The sequence below is a fragment of the Manacus vitellinus genome, unplaced genomic scaffold (genome assembly GCF_001715985.3).
Source record: "Manacus vitellinus isolate BGI_N305 unplaced genomic scaffold, ASM171598v3 scaffold_3_pilon, whole genome shotgun sequence".
Lineage (NCBI taxonomy): Eukaryota > Metazoa > Chordata > Aves > Passeriformes > Pipridae > Manacus > Manacus vitellinus.
Window position 1 is genome coordinate 31,069,193 of NW_021940535.1, and position 15,072 is coordinate 31,084,264.

A 15,072-nucleotide genomic window follows, 5' to 3' on the forward strand; every position below is an offset into this window, starting at 1 on the left:
CATGGGAACTGTACAGGTATTCCTCCTAGGAATACGCTGTGTCTTGCCGTCCTGTAAACAGCGTCCTGAAATCTGTGGAGAGCCAGTATTTTGTAGTTGCATCTTGAAACTTCCTTAAACAAAAGTTTTATTTTGGATTTATTCATAGGCTCAACTAATGGATGTGAGAGAACGTCTTTTGCGTTTTTACGACAAGAACTTCCTGTGAGGTTTGCAAACATACTGAGAGAAATTGATCTTCTTCCTGATAAATTACTGGGCACTCCATCAGTACAATTAGTAAAAAGCTGGTAAGTATGAACTACTTGAATTCAGCCTGTAAAGTAGCACAGCTTTGACAACTTTGTTGTCACAGACTTTTTTGAATAGTAGAAAACATAACAAAATACACTAGAAATGCAGTTCCTTCATCAAAGCTAAATTGCAAACTGTTACACACTGTCCTTTTCTAGCTTGCTAAAAGTAAATTGAAAACCAACATATTTATATTGTTACCTTTAAATAGGTGGAGGGTTTTTAGCAGTTTGAAATAGCTGTTAGAGCAAATCTCACTTCTTGTTCTTTAAGAAGGGAGAGAAGAAGGCGTGTTCTGTTTTCATATAGCATTGCAGACCCTTGGAGCCACGTAAAAATGGGAAAGCGGGCTATATACTTGTTTCATTCTTTCAGATTACTAACAGAGCTTCTGTTCCAAAGCCTTGACCTGTGCAGCAAGTGTTTGGAATTCAATTAACATAATCTCTGCAGTTGACAGAGTGGTTGAATCTGATTTAACCTTGTTTACTGGCACGGTTGCAGCATTTGCCCGGATGGCTGACATAAAGGGCAGAAGTGTTAGAGTGAGATCTAGAGACTGTTCTTAATATAGCAAACAGTTGTGCCTTTGCAGTATGCGTCAAGACTGTCAGATGTTAGTACAAGAGGCTCAACTGCTTAGCTTCTGCCAAAGCTGATCAGATTTGGAAAAATTTTGCTTAAGTGACTTCCTGACCAGTATTGTCATTTGGATCTTCTTTTGAAATATGTCTCAAGAATTTTAAGGTGATTCTATGTACCTAAAGTGAGGGTTTAGATTCCTTTCTGCATGGCAGGCACAAGAAAAGACTTTTAGGATCCAGGCAGTCAAGAGGAGTCCATCTGTCATTCCACTGTTGGATGGAAGTTTGATACTTCAAAGATACTTCAAACTTCAAAGACACTTCAAACTCCTAGCTGACTTGTTAAGAGTAATGATGTGGATAAGGCAAAGTACTTTTCACATTCCTAGGCTAAGAAAAATCAAATTAATAGCATATATTTCCTGTGATCTTTTTTAATAGGTACATCCAAAGCCTGAAGGAGCTGGTCGAGTTCCATCAGAAAAGCCCAGATGACCAAAAAGTCTTATCTGAGTAAGCTTATAATTTGTTTCTTTCAACTTTTTAGTTCATGTTCTACTTTTCGTAATATTGTCACTTTAGACTGACAGCTGTCATGAGCTGAATTTGATAATCTAGCATAAAGTGTTCTGCATAGAGCAAGCTGCTTTAAATCTCTGATCATGTTCAGCAATATTGCAAATAAATATGACCTGTTACAGCTTGGTTTCAAGGTCATACTGCCCCTTGAACTGTCATGACAGAAAAATATCAACAAAAATTTTCTGTGAAGTCACATCCCCGCTTCTTTCCAAGGTGTCAGCTAGGGATCTTTTTCTCTTCCTCACATTCTCACGTATCTGCTCACATAAATGAGTAAACAGGCAGTGAATTTGACATGGCTAATAATTATACCTTTTGTATTAAAAATAACAAACTCTCCTGATTTAAGTCAGTGAGGAATTACTTTTAAAAGAATGAAAATAGTAGACTGTATTGTAATATTAAAACTGTTAAGCACTTACCTGTGCTGCTGCTGGATTAGATAATTACATTGTACAAAGCTTGCCTCTATATAGTCTCAGAATAATGTTCTAAAAATATCTTTTTGACCCAGCTTTATAGATACCTTAATTAGAGTCCGAAACAGACATCATGATGTGGTTCCTACAATGGCACAAGGAGTAATTGAATACAAAGACACTTTTAAAGTAGATCCTGTCACCAATCAAAACATCCAGTATTTTTTGGATCGTTTTTACATGAGCCGTATTTCCACCCGGATGCTAATGAACCAACACAGTAAGTAGAAACCTTTACCTGAGGAAAAACTTCAACCTAAGGAGTAACAAGTTAATGTAAACATTTCTTGAAACTGTTGGAGATCTGCCTCAGATAATTTTGTGTGACACTGAATCTATCACTTAAAAAAGTAATGAGAACTTGTTTTCTAGACTACAGACTAACTGTAATAAGTCTGGTGTGGAATATGTAGATATGCAATTCTTTACACCTGAAAAACCTTCAGATGTTGAACTACAGAAAAACCAACATAGTTTGCTGGCAGTACTTAGCATTTTAACTCATAAAAGCATAAACAACATTAATTCTTTTATGTGACTGTTGTGATCACATTGTATTAGTCTAATATTTTAGGCTTTTTTAATAATACAATATTTGGGATTAAATATAGTATCATTTTCATCTCAAACAGCTCTCCTTTTTGATGATAAATCTGGCTCAGGGCATCCAAGACACATTGGAAGTATTGATCCTTGCTGTGATGTTGTTGAAGTAGTGAATGGTATGTATTCTCAAATCCTTGACATTTCTTTTCATGATCAGTATTTATATTTGATTGCAAGCAGTTTGGGTAACCAACATATGTTATAGAGGATGCTGGCTGGCTTTAATTGAAATGGCTGAAAGCAGTCTATCTATGCTGAAAGCACAAGCTTTTTTAGGCCAGAATTTAAAATCCAAAGTAGCAGTAAAAAAATGTGTTGGACTCAGTTCTAGCAAGTGATAGATGAGGTAGGAGTTAGAGTTGTCTGAGGTGTTGAGGTTGGTCTTATGTACTGATAGATAACAGATGCATCAGTTCTACAGAATTATCAAATTGTATGAATATCTCGTTCTGGTGTGGGTCCCCATTTGTTCTCAATTTTTAATGCATACAATGGATACAATGTTATCATTCCCTTGAGGCACAGTCTTGGACTCTGTAACACTTTAGCAGTTAATTCATTTAAAAGCCAGATTTTGCTGAGTATTAAAAATAAACTTTTACATTTCACATATTTAATAAATATTTCAGATGCTTATGAAAGTTCGAAGTTGTTGTGTGACCAGTATTACTTAACGTCTCCAGAACTGAATCTTACTCAAGTGAACGGTAAGATGAGAGCTTTTATGACTGCCTTCCTATCAGTAGCCAAACTGCTGCTCTTACTGCATCAAAAGGCCCCCAGTTCTGCAACCTTAGTGGTACATAGCAGTTGGCCAAGTTTCTCTTCATTTTCTATTATAGGCACCTCACTTAATCTCCTGGATTAGAACTCAAAAGTCAGTATATCTTAAAAATAGATTTTCTGAGCTACCATTTATGAATTTGAGAAAAGTAAGAGAAACCTGTTGCTAGAGAGGATCTCTGTATCTGAGGTGAGGAACTGCTGACTGAAATGCTGGTTCTGTTCTAAGTACCTGCATCTGTCTGATTTCAGCAGTCTACTTAATGTTTGAAATCCTTTATTTATTAAAAGGGAGTTAATACTTGATATTTGTTTTGTTTATTTGAAAAGAAACTGTAATTAAGCAAGTGGTGATTACAATCTAAACACTCTTATGAATGCAGAAAGTTGTTTGCCAATTTTGTAGGGAGGGAAACCAAAAATGAGAGTTGATATATTTTCTGGTTTACTTTGGCAACTTGCTTATTGTAAAATTTGGATACAATACAGAAAAAATTTCATCGCCCTTTTAACTCCTATTTTTATTTTTCTCTTCCTCTAGGAAAAGCTCCAGGACAGCCAATTAACATTGTATATGTTCCATCTCATCTTTTCCACATGCTTTTTGAACTCTTTAAGGTATGTCAGTATAAACTCTTTTCTTCCTTTAGTAATCTGAGCTGGAGCATCAATACTTAAAACCTCTAGCTAGATCTGAATGAAGTAATAAAGCTTTGCATAGGACAGTGAGATCTCAAAGGTTTTCTTATTTGGGGAAATAGTCTTGGCAGTACGATTGCAGTTTGTAAGAGAACATTTGAACCCTTTTGTGTGGTGGTAAATGGGACAGGGTAAGGGAAAGAGAGTGTGAAAGCGGGACGTGGGATTGTGACCACCACTGGCCTTCTGCTTTTATAGATTACATCTGTAGTGTAGGTTTGCCCTGATGCCTTTTCTGTAGAGTGGCCAATACATCCAGAAGTTGTGAATAGGACTGAGCTTGAATGCTGCCAACATGGGGTGCAGAAATCTGGCAGCCTCTAGCAACTGCTGAACTTTGCTCTTCTCTCTTTGCTCTCTCAAACCTGTTGACTTTAAGGCAAGAACAGTAATCTTTCACACGTAGAAGAGTCTTGGCTATGCTTAGACACTTTTAGGTGAGAGACCTCCTCTGCTCCTGTTATGGTAAAATGCTAAGTGTCTGATAGGAATAGAGGGTAACTGTGCTCAGCCTCTGCATAACAGGGTTTATGGTTTGAAGTGCATAGATTCAACAATCTCTGGTAATGGTAACATTCTTTTCCATAGAATTCAATGAGGGCAACTGTTGAATTCCAAGAAAACCGTCCAACCCTTTCTCCAATTGAAGTGACAGTTGTTCTAGGAAATGAAGACTTGGCAATCAAGGTATTTTGTTGGCCTACTACAATATGGACTTAATGTTGTCTTTATGGTTACATATGCTGCAGCAAATTCTATTAAAAGATCTTCTGGCCCCTGGCAACAGATCAAAGATACTATGAGCATATGAGCATTCTGATAGGCTCCATGTGGCACAGGTATCTAACTGTAAAATAATATGCTGCAAAACAAATGCTTGCATTTATGACCGTTGGAAAGGTGTGTTCAAATAACAGCATTTTAAATACCATTCTTAGTACATGATTGATGTTAACTTCATTCTCTCTTAAATCAGATCTCAGACAGAGGAGGTGGTGTTCCAGTAAGGAAAATTGAGCGGCTGTTTAGCTACATGTATTCCACAGCACCAAGGCCCGATATGGACGATGCTCGAAATACTCCTTTTGTAAGATATTTTCAATACTCATTTTGGTAATAAGGTTGCTGTAAGTGTTGGACAGATTGGTGGGTTAATAATGAAACGCTATGTCCACCCTGCTGCTTTGTGGGGTATGCAAAGATTATTGAGCCTCATAAGTATTAATTAACACTTACTGAAAAAGAATTTTAATATCTAGCTTAATGGACAGAATTATGCTTTTAAAGGTGTAAACAAAGAAGAACATTACAACCTGAATCTAACCTCACCCTCCTTTTTTTTTTTCCTTGCATCTCAATGACACTAATTTACGTGGTCTTCACTTCCCATTCAGTTCTCAAATTTATTGTAAATTATGCTGTCTTTTCGGAGGCAAGCACAACTGGAACAGGCTTTTAGACTAATATTTATCTCCCAGTAGCAAGGTCCTTTTACTAATCAAGCTGTACTAGCAAAAACAGAGGAGGGAAAATACAGAAATGTATTGTGTAAAAGTGGGACATATATTTAAACTCTTCCTCTTCCATGAAGATTTATTTTCTTTTGGGTTTGGTTTTTTTAATGGTCAGTTTCAATATTCTGTATGAGACTTATTAGAGATTTATGTTTGCTTTTAAGAGGAGGAAGTGCAAAGGACTTCTAGCAGTTTAAAATCTCTGAAGACTTTGCAGCTATTTAACTTTAAGCTGTAAGAGATAGTAAAAAAATAATTAATTTTATCTTATACTTTATTTTCAGGCTGGTTTTGGGTATGGCTTGCCAATTTCCCGTCTGTATGCTAGATACTTTCAAGGAGATCTAAATCTCTACTCCATATGTGGTTATGGAACAGATGCTATTATCTACTTGAAGGTATGTATTTTGATTTAGTTAAATAACAGATACCTACTATTAATGCAGTGAGGTAACTACTCAGTATCATTTTAAGGTAAACAAATTCTCTGCTTGTGAGTAGCTCTTGTTCTAAAGGAATACCAGTAACTGGTAGGTAGAATTAAAAAGGTCACTTGGCTTTAAGGAGTCTACTTGAAAAACTACTAGTGAGAGTCATGTTAGTTTTCATCTTATGTTAAGGTGTTCTATCCTTGTTCATAGAACACAAAGTACTGGAAGAGAATGAAGTCAGAGTGTGAACTACAGATCTGATTTCTTTACTCTGTGTCAACCAGAAAGTTTGCATAAACTAAATCTTTGAACTGGTGCTGTTCAACAGTTGCCATATAGCCCATGTATGGGATCCAGATATCAGTAATCTTGAACACCAAGCATATAACATGCACTACTCATTTTATAAGTAACCTGCAAATAGTACTACATGTTCTTTTCTACTCTCTGTGCTTACTCACAGGAAAAACTTTCTTTGAATTTCTTCCAATAAACTGAAAGCATAGTTCTGAACACACTGAAGCACAACCAGAGCGGTAATACAAGAGGAAAAGACAGTTCAGCTATATATATTTATATATCTTATATTTCTATTTAACAATTTCCCAATAGGATAGGAATTTTTTTGTTGTTTGCAAAATATGGAAGTAGGGAAAGAACATATTTTAAAGCTTCTCTAGAATTTTGTAAATCAAAGTTCTCTTCCATGCATTCCTGGGCTATCTTGCAAACACGTTAAGGGGTAATGCTTAAGGCCTATAAAAATGCATAAATAGGATTCCATGTTACTACATTTGTCCCACTAAATTATCCAAAACAAGCACAGATACTGAAGCACATAAATGACCACATCTATTGTAGAAATATTTCTGTAAATAACTGTTTTGTAGTGTCATTGGCTTAACACTTTAAGCATACTGCGTGAATTTTTGCAAAGTGGCATTATTGAGAGGTGGAAACCAAATAACTTCTTTCTTCTTGACTTTAGGCCTTATCAACAGACTCAATAGAAAAACTCCCAGTTTTTAATAAATCAGCTTCCAAGCATTACCAAGCTACCTCAGAGGCAGATGACTGGTGTGTCCCAAGCAAAGACCCAAAGAATGTATCAAAACAGAGTGCAGCTTTCTGAAGAGAAGTTGGTATCCAGGCACCCAAGGGGATCAAGCTGGCTTCTCAAAAAGAGCAGCGTTTGGAAGTATTCATCTACCTCCAAACAAGGAAGTTTCAGGACTGATAGAGAAGAAAGAAGATAAGAGAAGAAAGAAGATAAGGATGTTATCAGCTAGGTTGTGTGCACCGAGTGTGAAATCTTGCTGTGGACTTCAGAATAAGGAAAATAGCAGCACATATATCTTTAAAGATCTGTGTGTAGAGGAAAATCAGACTATTTTTTTTTCTTATGATCAAAGACTTGGTGTTGTAGAGGTGTGCAATTTTTAAGTCCTGTTTAATGCTTGAATTCTGAATACTGATAAACATAAGTTGTGCTGATGCATATTTTTCTTCTAGAATAGTTATCAGCAGTTTATCTTATTACAGAACTTCTCAGGTAGGCAGATAACACCTGTACTTTAAAGCTATAATTATAATATTTGGAAAAGATGTACCTAATATGACAGTCTTGTAGCAAGATATAAACAGCAATCAAATACAGCCCAACTGGAAAGGAGGGAGTCCTGGAAAGTAGGGAGAAAGTGTTTTCCATATATAAGGAAGTCCCATTTAAAAAAAAAAGTATTCTCTTAATTATTCTTATGTGATGCCTTGCTATGTGAGTTACTTTGTTAGATGTTTTTATATTAAGCTGTTCATGGAAAACCAACCAAGTAAGGCTTCTATGCATAAGGTAATTAAGAAGAAAGTCAGGATATTTTAGAAAGGTGCTGGAAAGAAACAGAAAGCTACTTGGTTATACCAGCTCTAAGGTTAGGGTGCATCTAGCCTACATCCCTGTACTCTGGAGAGCATGTGCCAAGTCAGATAGGATTTTCCAAGAACTGAAGTCAGACATACAGGTTGAACAGAAAGGTCTTGTGATCTGTATTGTGTAAGCATGTTGTGGGAAACAGCACGGGTAAAACACGGTTTTGTGTTTTCGTTTTGTTGTGCTATTAGAAGATCAGTGGCTCAGTACTCTAAACCAAAATCTGCCAATTGTCTTTGTCAAATTTGTATTGGACCACACTAGCTCAGAGGGGTACATGGGGAATCTATACCCTGAAAGCTGTGATGAGCACTGAAGGTCTGTTTGAAAAGTTTTCAGGAGTGGTGTAGAAACTCTTAAATTTTTTCTTAGAACTCTTCATTGCGATGGAAAGGGCTTAGGAAATGATGTTTCAAAATGCAAGCAGGACTGAAAACTATAGAATAGCTTTTATGAACAGCAAAATAGGGGGAATTCCCAGAAGAACAGTGGGAGAGGGTTGTTGGGAAAGTATTCTGTTCTCAGTAAGATTCTTCCTAGCACATCTTTGTGCATTTTCAGTTTTGTAAGCAAAGTAAATTTAACAGCAGATGTTAAGCTATTGCCAAGATGGCCAGTCTAAAGTTCATCAGGGCTGTATAATATTACTTGAACTTTTTTTACTAATTAGCATATTATCTCAGGTATATGTGATCCTTTGCAAGAAGGATCCTTTTAAGTACAGTAAAGCATCTTGCTCAGTTGTATGACAGTTTTCTATAACAGATTTGTATTATTTTGAAAGAAGGCTGCTCCATACTCTACTGTGATTCTAAAACGTTTTTAATAGGAATGAGAGAAAAACGGAACTGCTTTTGTTTTCTAGAAGTCCTGTTGGGATAGATTTTTCAATCAAAAATAAAATAGTGTTCTGATATGCTTCATTTCTTTCAAAAACTAAATTTATATGTATTGGTGATAAGTACTGAGCATTATGACTTTAGTACTGCATCTAGGCTGTCTTTATCCTGGTGAATAAGCTACAGTCACCAAAGGTCACCAGGTCATGTATCTGAGCTCAGCTCAGTGAATGAAATTGTTTGTAAAAAGGAAATATTTTTGTCTAGAATATACAGGTGTGAAAAAGCTGTCTTCATTGCTGTAATATATATGAGTATTTTGTTGATTTTTGTATGGAATACAAGGTCACAAACACATATCTAGGTATTTACTGTTGTCAGGTAATCACAATTTATAGCTTTCTGTCTGCATCCAGGCATTGAATATGAGTTGTGATACAATGGTGCACCTGTAACATAGCTGCAGCTGCTCCAGGTAGGAGCTGTAATTTCTGTTTCAAAGCAGCTGAGGTACATGGGTGCTGCAGAAATGTCTAATTTTTTTTGCAGAGTGAAGCTGCAGAACACATGATGCAGACAGAGGTGTGTATAGCACTTAAGGAACCCATGTGGAATCTTTGCAGTATTACAAATTAGGTCTATCTACCTAGATAATACAGCACCTTTTCCAGCATTCACTGAATTTTTATTCTGAAAGTAGAGCTCTAGTTTTAAGTCTTTTACCTGGACGTAGATGTTGACATAATTTTATAATAAAATCTTTTCAATCAATGGTTGTCTAGAATCTTTATTTTCTAAGAAGACTAGTGCAACAAGCATTTCTCAGATCATAGTGCAGCCTGGGGGAGACCCAGACAAGGCCCTTTTTGAAGTCTTATAAAATTGAGTTGAGCAAAACAACTGTATCAGATACAACAGAGGAGAGAAAATCCTGAAACTGATCTGCTTATGCTTAATATTTCATCTGTTGAGACATTACATTGTGCCTAAACCTAGTGCGTTACCTTATGCATCATCTTACTCTTTCTGATTAGGACAGTATCCATCTTCAGAGATGAGATCTGGGAATCCTTCATCACTGCATGTTCTATGCTTTTATGTTTTGTTCAGCTTTAAAGAATATGAAAATTTACCAGTAGTTTTAGTTTTATATAAAAAAGGCATCCATCATTGAGTCTATATTTAACAAATAAGTTTTTCCACAGACTAAATGGAAGCCTGTCTTTCAGTTCTGAAGCAATAGGACAGCTGACTCTTAATAGCTGGTGTGTAAGAAAATGGTAGTGACTAGATGGATCAGATTGTACCATGATAGAACAGTCCTCTACAGCTGGTACTTTAGCAGACTTGTGTTGGCCTGGGACCATCCTGCATCTTCTTAATTTTACGATAGAGTAACTGTAAAAATGCATGTATACTTTACCTGAAAGAGGAGAGGTGAAAACCAGCCTGACTCTGGGTGCCTGGCAGTAAGCCTACAAGTGACAGCCTTGTGTGCTGAGTTTGCCCTTCTTATAAAAGTGGATTTTACCTGAAGGTTTTTCTAACTGTAATGCCAGGGAAGCAGATCAGATGGTGTATACTTTTCTCATTTCCAGAAATGTACCACTCTGACCTATATCAGTGTGCCAGGTGTGCTGGGAGAAACAACTCAGAACTAAAGTACACCAGGAATTTCAATAAACTACTATGGAAAACAAAAGGAAACCAACCACAAAAATACCCATTGTGTTTTCACTGCCCTGCAATCTCTAGAGGCAGGACTAGCACATTTCCCCTCAGGTTTTTCCAAGCAGAAGTACATATACATGCACTCTATACCTTGCCCATGGCAGACTCAGGAGCTGGGATGCTGCAGTGCAGCAGGATTTACTCAAGCTGCTGTGCAGCTCCATGTTGAAAACGTGGCCGCAGCAGGCCCAGGTCTTTCCACAGCTTGCTGTGCACAGGCTATGTGTCCCAGTCAAGCTCCTGCAGTCTGGAAGGAGAAATGTGGTTATTTTTTTTCCTTCTCCCACACTAACCCAGCGAGTAACAGAGGCCACGTGCCAGCTTCTGGCTCAGCAAAGCGATGCAGGGCCTGGGTATCTGCTGCCTCATCAGGGGGTCACTGACATGAGCGGGTTTACCCACGGCCGAACAGTTCTGGTTTCACAGGAGGTAAGCAGATGTTGCACTTTTGCCCTTTGCCCCCTGATCAGCACCTCACACAGTCAGGTTCCTGATGTCAACAGAAACCACGCCAAAGCACCCTGTGTTCAATCTTCCAGATCATTAGATAAAAAGTGTACACTGATTGTGTGACTGGTGCCTTGGGCACGCATCCAGATTAATCTCCCTGAAGTCTCGATACACAGTTGTTCATTATCATCTTTTTCCTATCACTTAACCAAGTTTTTAAATCCACTAGACTTTGCCCTTAGCATGCAATTATGTCCTTCCCAAAGCATTATTACAAAACAAGCTTTGCTACCTTTGATAAGAAACACTACTGGACTGGAAAAATAGATATTTTTTTCCCACTTTATGGTAGCAATGATGACTTAAGAGGATCAGGTATAACACCCAAGAATTTTCTGCCCTTAAATTCTTGAGCAGTTTTGGCAAATGGGAGGTAGAACTTGGCAGTTGACAATCCCTTGGCTCAGCTAATTTTTGGAGGTGGGGACGGTGAAGAGGAAGGGGCACACTTCTAGGTTAACATCTTTGGGTTTGTATTTCCCAAAAACTGACAACAAAATTTGAGATGCCTATGTCCTGATCCTGTGTTACAGGCCCTAAGGTGGCTTTGCATGTCTGTGCTTGCATGTACATTCAAGACAGAATGACTGACTCAGTACCTAGCCGAATGCTGCTCCTCCTCACAGTCTGCAAAGAGATAAAAAAGGACACACTGGTAGGTAGCTTCAGTCAGTCCTGCTTCTCTCCACGCATCTCAAAGGGAGGAAAGGACAGAAATACCCCATGGGCAGTCTTAATTCTTCCTCGAAGTCTTGAATGTTGGTTGGCACAGCAAGAGGCTGGAATACAGTCCTGGGTTTTCAGAATAGCTTGAGGCCTCTCAATAATATAAGATTTTTATACAAGCAGAAAAATATGTATGGGGTATCTGGAGCTGCTCCTCACAAACTCTCCTCAATATTACTTCCTCAGCTATGAAAGAAAATCAAAACAGAGTGTGACAAATTGCCCCATGTAAAATTAGCACAGATTCCCCTGTGTCACTCTCTTGCTTTGCAGTTCCTAGCAGGAAGAGGCAAGAAAAGAAAGGACCTATCTGACTCCCTGCTGTGTGAGGGGGTCAGCCTTGAGGAATGAGCCTCATGCTGCCCTCCTGATGTCATGTCCATTTGAAAACCCAGACAAAACAGCGATGCAGGAAATACAGCAAGAGGAGTTACCACCAATCCCACTATTTGGGGCTTCAGAGCATCCTCCTGGAAGGTGACAGAGAGTTTCTAGTTTAGGACAGGCATACTTTAGGTTACGTTAATCCAGATATGCCCTGTCTGCAAGGCTCAAATAAGAAAATCAAGTTAAAAAAAAAGAAATAGTTTTCATTGCTGTTTATAGATTGGGCTTTCTGTACTTTGTCACAGTAGTGGACTGGGCCTGAAAACCAAGAACCTTGGCATGGGATTTGGCACATCAAGTACGACACCTTATCATGATACTGTGTACAGGTCTCAATGTGTGTGCTGAGGTGTGAGTTGGGTATCTAAGCTCCCTATGACCACTGTCAATATATCCAGAGGACCCCAGAAAGTATCAGCTTCTTCTGAAGCAAACACCTACTTCTGGTGCCTCAACAGTGATCCTGTCTTAAATGGTAGAATTCCACAGACTGTAATGGGACCCTAGACACCTGAGGCACATGTAGGCACCTGTGTTCAGATGGTATCAGATATGAGATGACTCCCAGCTGATTCAGTTACCTAAAAATAGGTACCTGGTGCGATATGAAGAAGCCTGAAGTACTCTGCCTTTCTCTCATCTGTCACTCTGGAAGACCAGAAATCTTTCACAGGTCCTTTGTCGTTCCTGCCAGTCCCACGCAAATACATTTTATGGACACTCCTGGCTTTCTAAAATATCAGTGAAAATTTATGTTTAGGTAAATGACTCAAGTTCCCTTACTAGTTTTGTGTGTTTGTGGAAGACTGGAAATACAGAGCTCAAAATGGCATCACTGCTGTTTCATTGCTGGCCAGGGTGGATAGATAATGGAAAATCCCAGACAATATTTATCCTGCAGCAAAAGCCAATGGGATCATTGCAGAGGAACTGGCTGTTGGCAGAAACTATGTCAGCCTGGAGCTGCCTCTGGGCAGCTTGTCATTACTGGCATTGCTGATCTGTCTGGGTTTGGGGCTGATCCTAGTGCCTAGTGTCACAAGACCATAGGAGACAGCATGAGGCTCATCACTCTGCAGTCCACAGGGCAGTGGTGCTGCTGGAGAGTTCTGAGCCATGCTTACTACTCCTGGGACATTCAAATACCAATTACTTGGTGGAACTTTTACAGAAAATTAGGAGCAAACTGTAACTGATGCTGATTGTTAAATACCACAAGGCATACTGGGAAATCAGATGCATTGAAAGCTCTTTTTTTGAGTGTTTTTCTCTTCCTAGCAGCTTCACTGCCCACAACACTCCTGGTTGATTTTTAACCAATTAACTGGGCAACAGGGTGGAATACCTACCAGAGTTACTTGTCCTCTCCTCCAATCACTGTGGCATGCAGCACTGTTAGTAAATGTGCATTGCAAAGGGTATTGATGACCCACAGTCAAGGCCGTGCTTACAAAGGGTGTTACTCATGGAATTCAACCTTCACGCAGGGGTGGATCAGCTGGTTTGGACCACTCTTGGTATTACCAGGTATGTGTCGTTGCTTCACAGACCACAGGAAGCTGTTTGCTCAGGCATAAAACTGTGTTGACACAAAAGCACTTCTTTCTGCTTAGTTAGGACCTGTTATAAAACCTTCTGATCTCAATGGACAACTTTCCCTTGCTTCTAATCAGCTTTGCCTCAGGTTTTACATAAACATTCATTTCCAAGCTCTGATCAGGGACATTCTTAAGTTTTCTAAGTTATTTGTGTAGATGCCCAGAAGTCTTCTGCTGGTCCAAATCCCTGCCTGTGCTTTGCCTCCGTGGCCTTGCCCTACTGTTCCTCTTTTCTTCCTACTCCTGCTGCTGATGCCTGGCTCTGCATCCTCTGAGCCTATCTTCTGTAGCTGAAGGATGGGAACTGTGCTTCAGAGGCATGTCACACTTCCAAAAGCTTTTGATGATTTTTGAGTCCACTGGATGATCAGTTCACTTGAGGAAAAAAAAAATTGTAACACCTTTCACATGTTTCCAGGCTTCTGTCTTTTGAATGACAACATCCATGTGAGAACAGCTGGAACAATGGCAAAACTATTCAGTGGAGTGCCATAAATTGGTGCAGGCATACCATGGAAATTATATTACAGAGATTTGTATTCAGAGCTGCCCAAAAGAGATGTTTTCATCCTTCTCCAATGAATTGTCCTTGCCTTCTCCTTTGCTCTGCAGCAGAATGATATTCCTCACCTGTGAGTATTGACGTTAAGAGAGAGAATGTGTCTTTCCTTTAAATCTGCACTACAGCAGTCAAACAGAGCAGAGGAGAACTGCAGGTCCTCCCAGTTCTTAGGAATGAATACATCCACTGCCTCGAGAAATGAGAGTTTTGGGGGAGAAGGTCTATTCTCAGCAGCATGCTGATTCAGAAGGGGGCTGTTTCATTTCATAAGAAGAGAAGAAGATTGCAGCAAAGCTGTTGACAATGAAAGGGTAAAATAAATGTTTTTCAGCATTTCTTTAAAGTGTGTTAACACTGGAAGGTTTGGGGTTTTAAAATAATGTAAGCATTTCTAGGCGAATGGTAGTATATTGGTGTAAATTGTGTTAAGATTTCACTTATAGAAGGGGGTTTTTTGCTGATATAATAGATTCAGAAGCAATTATTCAGTTGTTCTTAAATAGAATATGGATATGTAATACAGAATATAGGTGATGAATCAATGGATTTTCTATAAATATGTCTGACAACTGCTGATATAATTCACTGTTCTTTTCTGTAACTTGTTTCTAATACATGCTAACATTTTCAATCAATAAAAGAATATAATATAATGTGGAATCAACATACTAACCAATGTAAATGACAGATATTGGAGTAGTAATAATTCATCTTTAGACCTCACACGGTGTCCACTGAAATTTGTGACATGCTTCCTGTTGACACCTGTGAATTGTGGGCAAAGCCAAAATAGTTTGAGCTGCTGATCTGTAGAAGAGAC

General features: G+C 38.5%; 1 protein-coding gene across 1 annotated transcript; it reads left to right on the top strand.

Annotated features, from left to right (window-relative positions):
- The first annotated feature begins 133 nt into the window (after positions 1-133).
- On the top strand, positions 134-9,509 carry PDK4 (pyruvate dehydrogenase kinase 4). The gene is made up of 10 exons (XM_029961973.1): positions 134-290; positions 1,320-1,391; positions 1,975-2,159; positions 2,572-2,661; positions 3,175-3,252; positions 3,870-3,946; positions 4,616-4,714; positions 5,004-5,114; positions 5,826-5,939; positions 6,961-9,509. Exons 3-10 carry the CDS (start codon positions 2,030-2,032, stop codon positions 7,102-7,104), a joined length of 843 nt encoding a protein of 280 aa, XP_029817833.1. The 5' UTR covers positions 134-290; positions 1,320-1,391; positions 1,975-2,029; the 3' UTR covers positions 7,105-9,509.
- Positions 9,510-15,072: the final 5,563 nt, after the last annotated feature.